Genomic DNA, 14,261 nt, shown 5'->3' with positions numbered 1-14,261 from the left:
TGAGATGGAAATACTTAATTTAGTTCACTATATCTGTTGCCCTCAGTCATCTTTTCATTTTGTCTTACTGATTGATCCAGATATGAAAGCCTTCTAAAAATGTGGTTTCCATTCCCTCAGCTGCAGTGCTTTGATGATTTCTGTGGTGTCTGCTATCTACTCGAGATAGTGATTAGTAAGTGCTTGAACCTGACAGAAGTCACTTGTGACCAGACCCTGAACTCAGCAGGGAGGAGAGCACACTGCAGTGAAGATAAAAAGCGCATTTCCCATTGTGTGTTGGAGAGGATTTTTGCACATCCCTCTCTCTCTGTCTCTCGTGCCTGGTTCTGAATATTTACTTCTGTGTCACCAAACAATCCACATAATGATCAGTCCAACACAGCCTCCGCTGCCGCTGATTGCTGTTCTCAAACAGCGTGCACTTCAAACAAAATCAAATAATGAACATATCAGAGGAAAGCAGGCCAGATGACTACTTCAAAAAAGGAAAGATGAAGAGTGTTGGGATCCTACTTGCCTTCTTCCAGGGTCTTTGCAAATTTCACTTCACTATCTGCTCCCTGAAACTCATTAAAAAAAGGGCGGGCCTTGATTTCGTAGTTTACACCTTTCCTCAGCTCAGGAATGATAACGCTGTTTTTGGTTGGAGTCCTCACTTCGAAGATTAACCACTCTGACTCTCCATAGGAAGCTGGTGTAGGCCGGTACAGGATTTTATATCCTTGAATATATTGGGATTGCTGGTCCACCTGGCAAGACAGCAGAATACACAACACATACTTCAACAAATACGAACCAGGAATGATCTCTGTGACACTATGCGGGGTCCTCAGACTATTCGTTCATTTTACATGAAGTAAACAACACCGCCAAAGCAGATAAAGGCTCATTGCACTACGGCAATTTACAGGCCTGATTCACAAGCGCATTAATCTGTTTGATGCTGGTAGAACTGTGCTGGTTTCCGTGGATTTATGAAGGCATTAAACGGGGATAACGGAGCTGTACAATATGCCCAGCTCCATGAAATAGGCAACCTTTGCATCCGCAGAGCATCAGAGGAGCTCAGGACAGAGCAGGCTTCTGCCTCCCCGAACCTGCTCAGCAGGGAGGGGGGCACATGAGAGAAAGGGGGAGGGTGAGGACAGGGGATCTACAACTCTGCGACTCAGGGTGATGAATAAGGAGATCAAAGAGAGAGCCTGACAGCTCTCTCGAGGTGTGGAAGCTTCCTCAAATCCATTAAATGAGCCCCGCTTCCTGCCTGCTTCCTTCTGGAGAAAGGGAATTGCGAGGGCAGCCAGCCGCCACAATCTCCATCACTGTGATTAGGCTGGGCTCTGTCCCAGGGCAGGTTGGCCCAAGCGCCTCCTCCGTGTCCACCCGCTTGGTGGGAGGCTCCTCGGCCAGACGGAAAGGGCTGTTTTGAGAGGGCTCTGAAGAGGCTCCTAAAACTCAGTACGGTAACACAGATGAGACTTGGAAAAATGAACTAAAATGATACATGGTGGTCTGAGTGCTTTTTAGACCAAGGTCATTTTATATCATGTGTATGGAGAAAGAGACCTTAACGTAAACAAGGGTGAGACTCAATGTGTTTGGCTACAGCTGAAACAGAAAGCTATCTTATAGAAGTGATCTCCTGTGGAGCATTCACTATCTTTTAACTACCGGTTTCAATTTCTGATGAGTAAGAAAGTCTCATAACAACAACAAAAACATTCTTAAAAGTGCACCAGATTTTCCATATTTTCAAAAATCTCATACAGTGATATAACAATACTGCCTGCAGTTTTACTCCAAAAAGCAACGTTTCATTTTTAATAATCACATTAAAAAATGCGTGTGTTAGCTGAAACTGAGGTAATGCTCATTTTTGAAACTGCAGAGAAGCCACAGGCCACCCAAGAGACTGAGACAAACTGCCTGTCTGGAAAAGGTTGTTCTGTAAGCAAAGGTCAAAAAAAATCATGCTAGGAACCCCAAAGATGTTTTAATGCTATTAGTTCAAACAGCAGATTGCCTGCTGCAGGTGGTCGTACCACAGGTGACAGTGTAATTACTGTGCAACACAGGAGATATTATTTGTACTTCTGCAGCACCAAGGAGCCCTGGTCATAGACCAGGACTCCATTGGGTTAGGGCTCTTCTACAAAGTCAAAATATCTTTTGTTCTTATTCAAAATGTTCTGCCATAGCATGGCAGGGGCTACACCCTGTACTCCCATACACTGTCTCTGCCAATATATTGACATGTTCAGATAGAAGTCATAAAAAGATCTCCAACCTCACTCCTTTTGGATTTATTCCTAATCCGGTAAAACTATTTCCCGTTTTTTCTTCATTTTGCATTCTATTTTAAAACTGCTCTTCTTTGAACTACATTTTCTTATTTCATTGCTTGGTACTTGCAGTTTCCCGTGCTGTTCTTCCTCTTCATTTCTACCTCTTGATTGCCAAATGTCTCCCACAGTAAGCCATTTCTAATCCTTTCTCTCACTGAGGCCTCAGCCTTCTAAGCCTACTTGAATCTTTTTTCACCTATGTTCCCATTCCCCTTGCTTCAGGTCTCCTACAGTATTGTTTCCTCACTCCCTCATTTCCTCTGCTATATCCTCTATGCAGCCAGCTTCCTGCATCCTCCTGCCAGAGCAACATCACCACAACCACTGAAAAACATTTGCCCTTTTTGTCTCTTCTCCCTGTACTGTATGTACTCAGAGCACCATGGGAAAGGGTAGGTTCAGATGAGGCTATACGGGTTTGGGTGTGTTTCTCAGTATGTATGTAGGATGGAGGTAACACTTTCAAACAGAATTATGCAGTGTTTCTCTCCACTGGTGACTGACAGACAGGCAAGTGCCCATGTTATCTCATTAATGGGATTGATACCCTTCCTACTGCAAGCAGTGCAAAAGCTTCAAATGATATGACTTAAGAAGGCTTTGATCGGTTCTTTAGCTTCCAGAGGAGGGCTCTGAAACTCTCATCATATTTTAGGCAGCACTTTCTATGGAGACATAAACTGGTGGAAATGGAACAAAATTTAATGAAGTAGGAAAGCAACGCCCAAGTAGCTCTCATTCCAGAGAAAAACATCTGCAAGCATACAAAGAACAGAGCTTCTTAAAGCGTGACTCCACTGCAGTCAAACAGAACAATTTGGTAATATATATTAGCACCTCTGTGATATGTATTTTTACTTACCGTCCAATGAACTTCAATTGAGGAGGAAGAAAGGATAGTAGGGTTGTGCAGATGTAGTACCACATCACCTAGTTCTCTCTGGACCTGCTTGTGATCCACACCTTGACTTGTTGGTGGAACATCTGTAATAATTTAAGATTCCATTCTCAAAAGTATGTACAATTGTTAAAATAGATACATGTAAATAGAAGTTCCATTCTCACAAGTATATAAGATTGTTAAAATAAGTATATGTAAACACAGATGAATATATAACAAAGTATATGATGCTATCACCAATAAAGTCCACCCGAAATGCTTCCCAATTCTGTAAGAAAAAACTACATGTTGTATTTTCCCAAGAAAATCACCAATGCTTAGGTAGTATCAAATCAATGCACTGCACTTTCTTCGACAGAGACACACAGGAGGGAAATGCTGCATAAAAAGAAAAACCACACTCAGGGATGTCTTTGGTAAATGACTACAGCAGTATCTCTTTATTCTTTGCTGTTGTGAGGAAAAAACATCCTATTACTTTGCAAAGTCCCAGAGTCCAGGAAACCTACAAAGAACAGTAAAAGCAAAAGCTGTATCTTCAGATCAATTCATGGGCAAACTTACTGTTTCTAATTACAAAAGAAACGTAACAACTGACGAAAAGAATAAGGAGTCGTGTGGCTGCAGCTTCCCTGATGGTAACTGACTTCTGTAAACAGGAGGCAGAGCAGAGCTGAGTGCTGTCTGGCTCTTCTGACATGTGGTCTAACTTGTAGCTAAAAGAATTGTTCATATGCATGAAGGGACAAATTCTTCTCAAAATACACAATGGTATAATGGAAACATATTTTCTGCATGCAAAGCCCTTGAAAAGCATATTTAACTGAAATGGAATGACTGTCAGAAATATATAAAATGTATAAGACAATCACTAATAAGGTGTCTAAAATACACATGTACTATGGATAGCAGAGTAACATAGCTTCTGTATTCATTTCATATATGTGTCTGAGCACTTCATTTTAAAGAAATACCATGCTGACTATGGCTAAAAATCACAGACTGAGAAATCCATTAAAAGCACTTACAGTGATTTCTAATTAGTGATTAACCTAATTAATCTAATTCCAGATACAAAGCAAAGCATTACATAAACTTTGCTTCCCTGCCTGACCTCCTCTAGTGCTTATGCAAGATCAGGAAATCTTCAAGGGTTCTGTTCCATACCTGTGTGCTTACAAGAAGTGCCAATAAGAGAGTACATGGAAATTGCATATATATTTATGTACAACTACAAGTACTGTAATAAGTCACGGTAGGCATGTACATTATCTTGAAAGCTGAGGTTTGGAAAGCACAGTTGATGCTGATATAGAAGACATTTATTAAATGCAAGTGCAACAGATGCAAAGCATGATTTCTGCATGCTGGTCATAGTCTCAGTTTACCAGCTTTTGGTCTTGTCTAAATAATAACAAAAACCTAGTAATAATAGATTAAGACAAGGCATGAGGACAATTTTCCAGAAATATAGCTCCTATTTGTGAATACAAGGCCTATGTCACTTTGAACTTTCATCATACAGTTTCCTCAACGCATATACAAGAAGTCGAAGAAGCAAAATGAGGCTAGCGTGTAGTCAGTGGGTGACAAATCTGGATTCTTAGCAAGGAACACTAATACTAACAGAAAAACAAAACCAAAAACCCCACCGCTGAGTCATTGCTGAATCCATATGTAGTATGTTCCACCAAACAGTCCGTTTATCAGAGTATTTCCCTCCCCACAAAGTTTGAAAGCATTAAAGAGAGAAGCTTCTGTTTGAAGAGTTGCCTAAATATCACAGAATCACAGAATGTTTGCGATTGGAAGGGATCTCAAAAGATCATGTTGTCCAATCCTCCCGCTGGAGCAGGAACACCCAGATGAGGTTACACAGGAAGGCGTCCAGGCAGGTTTTGAATGTCTCCAGAGAAGGAGACTCCACAACCTCCCTGGGCAGCCTGTTCCAGTGTTCTGTCACCCTCACTGTGAAAAAGTTTCTTCTCATATTTAAGTGGAACCTCCTGAATTCCAGTTTGTACCCATTGCCCCTTGTCCTATCACTGGTTGTCACTGAGAAACGCCTGGCTCCATCCTCGTGCTTAGAATGTAACAGGAAACTCACTGGAATAATTAGTTCTCTCTTTGTTAGTCATAAAAGATGAGTCATCAACAATATGAATCAAACTATTAATAGGCTCGGCCATTTGCACATCTGTGCTATAAAACAATATGTATGCTTCCTTATTTTGGCTCCAAGCTTCCAAGACAGGCACTGTCAGTGAGAACACCTAAGCATGTTGTTGTTAATGTTGGTAAAGGTGAAGGTAGGTTAGGTTCCCAGCCTGAACACATATTTAGGACAAGACTATATCACCCTCTAGACAGAAGTGAACTGGAAATTTTTGAACTTATTTAGTTAGACCACAACTTACACAAAACTGAAACAGTATTGGAAGAAGAGAACTGTTTTAAGGAACTTGACATTTGATTACATTTCTTATGATTTATAAAAAAATTATATATTGGTTTTTATTTTCACTCAGGCTTTGTGTGATTCTCAGGTCTTCAGCTCTATGAGATGCCCAGAGGACAGCAAAGCTTTTCCATGTCACTATAAACCATTCAGTTCTGTGACTGAACAGAATACTCTGCTTCAGTCACTGTTTATCAGAGTCAGGACAGTGACTAGTTCATTTGGGACATTCGGACCTGATACCTCATCTCCAGAAATGAAACCGCACTGCATGAAAAATGGATTCATGAAGAACACTGCAGCCTGCCTGCATAATAAAACTTGTTGCCCTATTCCCAGGAGCAGAGAAATCATTACATTAGGTTGCTAAGTCTCTCTTTGGTAACAGACCAAAGAACCTGTGCAACCCTTATTTTCCATGCGGCTGTGTCTCTGCCTGTATATATATCCACTGAAATTGTCACCCACCAGAAGAAATGCATAATAGCAAAGGACAGCAATGTGAGACTCTTCTCTTCCCATGGGAGATGAGAAAGACTTGGTTTCAGACCAAATTCAGGAAAAATGAGAAGTCCGGAAATGAAAATGCTTTGTTTCCTTTAAGGAACTTCCTTTCAAAAACAAACATGTACTTACTTATGCAAACAAAGAAACAAACATACAACACTAGCACTCTTAAAATGCCAATGGGTCAATTTCTCCAGTAAGCAGGAAAACCAGGGGGGAAAAAAAAAAGATGATCTCTATCATTTTTACTTTGAAGAAGAATATGTCCAGTTTTCACCTTCGTAAGAAGCAAAGTATTTCCACTGGAAAAATGAATGCAGCAAAGCTGCAGTGCATTATCCTCTGTACAGCATCATAAGTATCATTTATTTTCTACAGTGAACACAAAATTATTTTAAATTTTACATAGGTCTATTTGGTCTACAGCTAGCCTTCAGTCACAGCTGGAGTCAGCGTATGACTTCTTCATCCACTATTAACTGGCCTTTTCTTCCACTTGGCTATCTGTAAGCATTGTCTCTCTTCCCTACTGTTTCACTTTCCATAGTAGTACTATTGCAATACTTTTAACATATTGACAAAAACTCTTCTTTACTGGCTCATTATGCCAAATTCCTTAAAATTTTAAATTTCTCTCTTTCCTAATGCAGTAGAAGCCAAATTAGACTATGTGCTCTTTCTGTCTCAGTCTTAAGCCTCATTTGATTCACTGGACATAATAATAACATTTCCAAGGAATTTGAGGATTTGTGTGATAACAAAAAAGTCAGAGATTACTTCTGTTGCTAACAAGAGCTATTCTGCAAGATGTAACTATCTTTGGATAAGAGATACTAGCGTTCCTTTAGGCAGTGCAATATGCTGTCTAAGCAGCTTCTAAAATCCATGTTATAAGGAAATGCAAGCTTAAACGTTGTATTTCACTATTTAGCATATATTATAGCCAAGACAGACAGATGAAAGCTAGCAGAATTCCTGCATCTGGTTTTGCTCAGTCAACTTGTGACAGCCACTGTGAACACCTACAATGTTCAGTATCAAAACTTACCTTGAGTTTTCACTGGATCAGATATTTGGCTTGGGTCACTTAGTCCATATGCATTAGCTGCCCTCACAAGGAATAGATAAATTGCATTAGGTTTTAGCCCTTTAACTGCAAAACTCTCTGTTTTCACATTTTCAGCTACAGTTTGCCAGCTGCTACCAGATGCGTGGCTAAGGACAAAACACACACAACAGCAGGTTAGCACGTGCTTCTTTAACATATTATATATGAGCATAAGTAGAACAAGATCACATGAGACTCTCATACCTGAAGGCCTCAATTATGTAAGAGGTTGGTGTTGCACCTGAGTTCAAATTAGGTTGCCATGACAACGTTACTGTATTTCTGCTGACATCTGTAACCTCGGGTTTTGATGGAGCGCTAGGAATCAAGTTTGGGTCAGTGGGTCTTGGTGGCTGCACTGGGACTCCAAACTCTAACAAAGGAGAGAGAAACACTGAGTATAGACAGGAAGCAGCTGTAAGCTAAATGCTATTCACATCTGCACTGGCAATTTATGACAGAGTCAGATAACTTCTGCATTTCAATTTCTGACTTTCCTTTATGTATTTTCTCTACGCAGAGGAACCCTAATTGATTTACCTTGGACCTCTATGTAAGCACTCCATGTAGCTTCGCCACTTGGGGTTGAAGCGATGCAGGTGTACCGACCAGTGTCGCCCAGCTGAGTGGGAGAAGAGAAGAATAAATATTTGAAACAATCAGGCACTCAGTGGGCTAGAAAAGTAATTACAGCTCTCTGTGCTCCCCCATGAATATGGATAAATATATTAGGCTGCAAAAACTTCAAACCAGAAACTTCTTCTGATTTCATGTGCTGCAAAATGAAAATAGATACTTATTTCTGAGTATTCCTTAAAGAACTGGAAAAGCTGCAGATTCTAATTTAATGCTACCTATTATGTAATGAACAAACTGAAGACCTATTCTTGTAGCATTTATTCCTTACTCAGCAGAGGTCCTAACAAACAAATTGAGAAGGAAATCAAATGTCAAGAGCCCATGCAACTGTCAGCCTTCTGCCTAAATAATGCCTGGGGATTTGTCTGGACTGCAGCACTGGAGAGCATGTCATCCTTAAAACAAAGCTTAAATATTGCACAGGATCTTGTACATCTGGGGTTCCCTGTGTTAGTATAAATTTCACTCTACAGCGCACCCAAAAAAGAACCTTCATATGCTATTCTCATCCAGTTCTGAATGTTGGATTATTTGCCCATATGTGACTGAACCACATTTCAAAAGAGTTTATTTTTTTTCCCCAAAAATAAATGCTATCTTCCTAAGGTCCCAGCCTCAGCAGATGAGCTGTATTACTGCAGTATGCTAAGCAAAGGTTTTCTTTATAAAAATTTGAAATAATTAGATCATTTTAATCTATTAGTGCTAAAGCCCAAACAATTCCAGAATTCATCTTACTGAAATGCAAGTTTTGCTTTTCCCTTCACGTTTTAAGTACCAAATAATTTCCTTAACTAACTAATACCTCTTAAAAGCATTTTCCCTTATGAAATCTGAAATAATGTGCCCTAGGCAGAATACGCCAAGGTGTTAAGTATAAAGAATGAACTATCTGAAAGCATGAAATATCAAATATTTTAATACAATTATTTAAGATTTCATTAGTTCTAGATGCAGCATTTATTACATTAAAAGTGCCTGGAGGTAAAAAAACAATGTGAAATGAGCAGCAAGAAAACCCGTTTGCCAGTTCAAGCTACCTTGGCATATCGGATCTGTAACGCTCCTGTCTCCAGCTGCTTGATGCGAGAATCCTGGGTGGAAACGAGGATCCCATCCTTTTTCCAGAGGATAGTGGGCATTAAAGTGCCTGTGGCCACGCAGTTCAGTACTAAAGTACCATCTACAGCTACAGTCTGATTCACAGGACCCTGTCGAATGACAGGGGGAGGCCGGTCTGCAATCACTGCCAGAAGAAACAACGGGAAAGAGATTTCTGCAACTGGAAGCAATTTTCTAATAATCTAAGCAACAGCAATTGCTTGAGGCTTTGAAAGAAACTAAAGATAATTAAACAAGTAATTCAAATTGGAGGCATGCATTATTCAGGGCAGGGTGCACTATAATGATGAACAACTACAGAATTTTAAAATGATACACAACACAGTATCTTCAGAAAGTAAAGGAGTAGGACATATTACATAGTGGTATCTGCTAGGTATTCTCTAATTCCAGTCTCTTTATAAAGTCTTAATGGAATGAGAAAGGACTTCCCAAATTCTTTGTTAATGCACAGATTACACCTTGTTCATCTTTTACCATGCTGCAGGCCTGCATAACAGAATTCACACTTTAAGCATTCAAAGACAGAGAAAAAGGAGGGAGGCAGCCAGGGGAATAACCTGGCAAACAAATACTGCTTAAAAAAATGTTATTGTGTACCACCAACTCATCTTGGTGCTGTTTCCTAGTTGGGAGATGGCTAGCAGTAGGGTAAACACAAAGCTAATAGGAACATATTAAATTTTTTCAACTAAGAAATATTTTTCCAGTAGCTTCTGACTTTTAGTTCTGTGATGACTTATCCTGTCAATATGACTTCAAAATCACAGTGTGTTTGCATCGATTTTAATGCACCTTTCACACAATGCAAATTAAATGTTATTGATGGGTTATTTAATAACCATGCACAGAAAGGTATAAAGCAGTCTCAGTATTCACAGAAAAAAGAATAATCATTAACATGAGGTTTTCTTTCCATTATCCAATAGAAGATCAAGACAAAGAGGTAAAAGCTATTAATATTTCATTTCAGTGACCTCCTCTGCCTGGACCATCCAACAGGATATGTACTGATGATCTGAAAATAGTCACAACTTTAAATGACATAAATCTATTCAGCAATGTCATGGGAGCTCATGTAACTCAAAAACTAGTTTGGTAGCCAAAATAGAAACCTGAATTTCTGATAACCTGTGAACTTCAGATACTTTGAAATTACTTTTCACAACAATAGGCAGGGCATTAGTACTGGGTTTTTTTGGCTAAATTCCAACTCCTGTAATTTCATTTGCATGTTCAAATGACATTCTGTGTTTTCGACTGTGTAATTTATCCTTTACTTCTTGTCCCAACCTGTTGCACTGCAATGCACTGCGAGGCCATTCGCATCTCTCTCTGCAGAGACAGGCAAAATAAGCTCACTTATAGATTGTGTTGTATTTGTATTGACAAATTTGTAAAGAGCCTTGCAATTGTCAATGGTAAGGTGCTGACCAATCTGTGCTCTACATTAGAAATCCAATGCCGCTGAAAACCACGGTAATTTTAAGTGCTGCTGAAGCTGATGGCAATTTCTGTTATCTTTAGGAATATCAGGTATCATTCTGCATATCCTGCCTTCACTTTCATAAAAGTACAAAAAAAATTACTGTCCCAAGATGTTATACAAAACAACCATCCATCAGATCAACCCAGATCTTATATCCATGGTAAAGACATTTAAAAGAAATTGATTTTGTCCAAGTTCAGATGGCATAGGGCATTAAGAGAAGAACTTTTAAGGCTAGGATCCTTATCTTAATTTTCTATTTATTTTTTTTTCCTCACCTTCCCATAGCCTTGTCCCCAATGGTAATTGAATAAAAGTGGTTTAAAAAATGTGGCTTACCACTTCAGAGAAACCAGAAAGGATTCAGTCCTATCCTTCCAAACAATCTCAGTCCAGTAGATGTAAATAAACAATTTTATTCTCCAGGTTCACGGCATGCTTCTAGCACTGCATTATTTCTACGCTTTCTATAGGACAGAGGCCTAGCATATGGAAACTCTTCTCTGACAACAGCTTCCCACCCCTCAAAGTCTCTCTACAGACTGCACTTATCCTCTTTTTCTGTAAGTACTAAGATTATTACTTTTCCTGGTATCTTTGCTATTAAAATATGAAGTATTTCTGATAATTGGCAAGTTGGCTTCACACTAGCATATGCTACTGCTTGCAGTCATGCTCCCTGTAGCTTTTTCAACTTAAAATTTTGTCTCAACTGCTCCTTAAAGGAATGTATGATAATAATAATTTGTATGTTACTCTACTGACTTCCAGAGAGATTGAGGTTTTTTCCCTTACTATACAGCAATATTAAAAAAAACAGGGAAAAAAGAGGTAAATGGAGATAGTATGCAAATGGACACACAGTAGAAGGGATAAAGAGCTAGGCAGCAAGCAATCTGAAAGTAAACTAAAGCCAGTGGGGAAAGCTAAGAAAGTGTCAGATAAATTAACAGACCTGATAAAAATCCATTAACTGAAGTATACTTATCAAATACAAAATGGAAATATTGTGTTATACAATATCCAAAATGTTAAACCCCTGACAGAGATTGCCAAAACAGGATTTTTATGTTCAGGGACACATGCCATCAACATTTATGCAAAGCAGCTACCAAAGCAGTGCCACATCATCCCGTTGCTGTCTTTAAGTGAAAATAAAAACTTGAGAATGATAAAATAAAGACATCATTACCATCAGTAACTTCCAAGTAGGCTTTGGTTATGATACTTCCTGCAACATTTAAGGTCTGGCAGATATAGTACCCAACATCAGATCTCTGGACATTAGTGATAGTGAGGTCACCTGTCTGGGAAACTGAAAATCGGCTGGATGACTGAGGGGGCTGGTAGGAGAAAAGCAGATTCTACAAGATGTATAGGAAAGAAAGTGGGAAAAAAGGGTTAAATAAATTCAAACATCAATAATCTTAACTTTAATATATCTAAACATATTTGTGTTTTCGCATTATAGGTGAAAAATTCTGCTCTTCATATCTTAAGCATGTCTATACCACAATATGAATAGCTTTTATAGGATTGTTTGTGATAAAATGGGTACAGATATGCACATATAATTGTGTGAATCTTTTGGGAGTGCTCTAACGCTTTCTATGGTCTATGCTGGGCTTTACACAAAGTTAAATAGGCACTAATAAAGATCTGATATATATAGCTACCATAATGACCCAAGCAACCGGGCAAACCTAAGTAATTTGCTCTAACACCCTTTTTTAGAATTCACTCCAAGGCATTCTATTTATTTCATTTAAATGCAGATGTTGGTTTACTTATTTGTATTTTAACTTTCAACTTTCTAAGAATGGAGCAGTTTTTTAAAGAAGAGATACTGTTTAGGTCTCTCTAATCATAGCATGTGTATTCTATAATGAGCCTTACAATACAGAATTAAATCCTATGCCAGTTTCCACACAATAGCTTTGGTATGCAGCACACAGTATTTTACCAACACTGTTCAAAAGTCAGAACTGCAACCGTAACAGTACAAGTCTGTCACATCAAATACTGGTTCTAAATCTCTACCTCTGGTTGAATAATTCGTGAAGGAGAATACTTCAATGTCACAGAGGCTATTTCTTATCTTCTCTTTATCTTGCCTAACTACATTTTGCATTTCCAAAAAGCATCCAAAGGAATGGGACACAAAATCCACTTTAATATTAGTAAGCCCTATTCATTGACCTCCTTCTCTGGTGCCATTCTTCATCACAATTGGTTACCACTCAACAGAGTCAAAAATGAGACAGAAAAAATATGTACTAGACAATACTTGTCAAATCAAGAAAAAAAATCAGGCGATAGAAAAATACAAACGTAGTATACCAATATATTTATACCACTGAAAATGACCATCTATATTTGGTTACTAGTTTAGTTGTACTTAGGTATTTAGACAGAAATGTTGCAAATGGAGTAAAGGAGTCAATCTCTAAGCATTCTCCATTTCTCTGCCCTGTTGTTTTGTAACACAAAGAACCCTGTCATATCCTTTTGCACCATTCATTCCCTCTTTGACTGGAAAACCAGACTCCCGTATTCCTTCTTTCCCTCCGATAAGGAATACTTTGTGTTACATGCCTCCTTCAAAAAATGACTCTGAAAGTAAACTGTGATTCTCTTGCTGTGCTATATAGTGTTTCACCCATTGGCTTACAAGATCCTTTACAAACAAGCTTAAAATAATTTTCCCTTCCACTCAATAAGGAAGCTGGGAGAAAAAGTGACCTATTCGGGTATGAGATGTCAGCCATCTGACTGGCTGGGAAAGTAAATCTCCTTAGTCCCAAACTGGTGTCTACACACGCAGTGGAGCAGATCAATACAGCAAACAGTTTAGTTTGCCAGACACACACAAACACATGTCAAACTAGCAGCTGAACCCAGAGACAAACTTTCTGAAAATCTGGGAGTTCAAACAAACTTCAGCACTAGCCATCTTTTCACCTCTTTAAAGTTTCTCCCTGTTAGGTGAAAAAGATTTACATAGCAGTGAAACATGGAATGTTTCTAGTTTCACAGATTTATTTTTTCATTCACAGAGAAAATGGGTAATTGAGCAAAACACAGATATTCTTTCTAGGAAGGCTGACATTGCCTAGCATGCCTGTGACTTAGAAACAGAGAAGAAATATCCAGAGTCTCCAAGCTCTAGACCTCATTTTCACGTCTTAAAAACAATAATGAATATATTTTTCTTTCATGTGACATCATCTCTTTAAGAAACTTCCAGGAAGAAGGGACAGAAAGTCTGTTTTACCTGACTTCCCTCTCTCCGCCAAAATATGGCTGGCTGAGGGTTTCCAGTTGCTTCACACTGGAAAGTCACTGTTCTCCCCAGTGCTGCTACCTGATCTCGAGGCTTTACAACAAACTGTGGAGGCTCTGAAAGAGGAAAATAACGAAAAAAATAAATCACACTGCTATCAGAAGACCAAAGTTAGCCTAATTGAAAGCCACAATTTGCCTAATGACTTTTAATGTTAAGTTTCTTTAATAAGGAATGGCAGCACAAAGAGACATCAGTCTAACAGTCACGGCATCACTCAGATCATCTTTTCTGTTGCTGGATCTCCCAATTAAAACTCTGACTTTGCATCACCGGCTTTTATTAGTGACAACTTTTACAAGAAAGTGAGTCCCACTGACTTAAGGAGACAACTTGCAACAGTCAC

General features: G+C 38.9%; 1 protein-coding gene across 1 annotated transcript in view; it reads right to left on the bottom strand.

The window, feature by feature from the left end:
* Positions 1 to 14,261, bottom strand: part of ROBO1 (roundabout guidance receptor 1) — a 313,646-nt gene that overhangs the window by 48,562 nt on the left and 250,823 nt on the right. The window contains exons 8-15 of the mRNA XM_065628684.1: positions 13,847 to 13,971; positions 11,765 to 11,936; positions 9,002 to 9,207; positions 7,863 to 7,944; positions 7,527 to 7,695; positions 7,263 to 7,429; positions 3,211 to 3,332; positions 521 to 752 (exon numbers count right to left, since the gene is read on the bottom strand). Coding sequence (XP_065484756.1) covers positions 521 to 752; positions 3,211 to 3,332; positions 7,263 to 7,429; positions 7,527 to 7,695; positions 7,863 to 7,944; positions 9,002 to 9,207; positions 11,765 to 11,936; positions 13,847 to 13,971 — 1,275 coding nt within the window. The remainder of the gene's footprint in view (positions 1 to 520; positions 753 to 3,210; positions 3,333 to 7,262; positions 7,430 to 7,526; positions 7,696 to 7,862; positions 7,945 to 9,001; positions 9,208 to 11,764; positions 11,937 to 13,846; positions 13,972 to 14,261) is intronic.

Source organism: Caloenas nicobarica, chromosome 1 (assembly GCF_036013445.1).
Source record: "Caloenas nicobarica isolate bCalNic1 chromosome 1, bCalNic1.hap1, whole genome shotgun sequence".
In the NCBI taxonomy this organism is placed as follows: Eukaryota; Metazoa; Chordata; class Aves; order Columbiformes; family Columbidae; genus Caloenas; species Caloenas nicobarica.
This window is presented reverse-complemented; position numbering and strand designations above follow the sequence as displayed.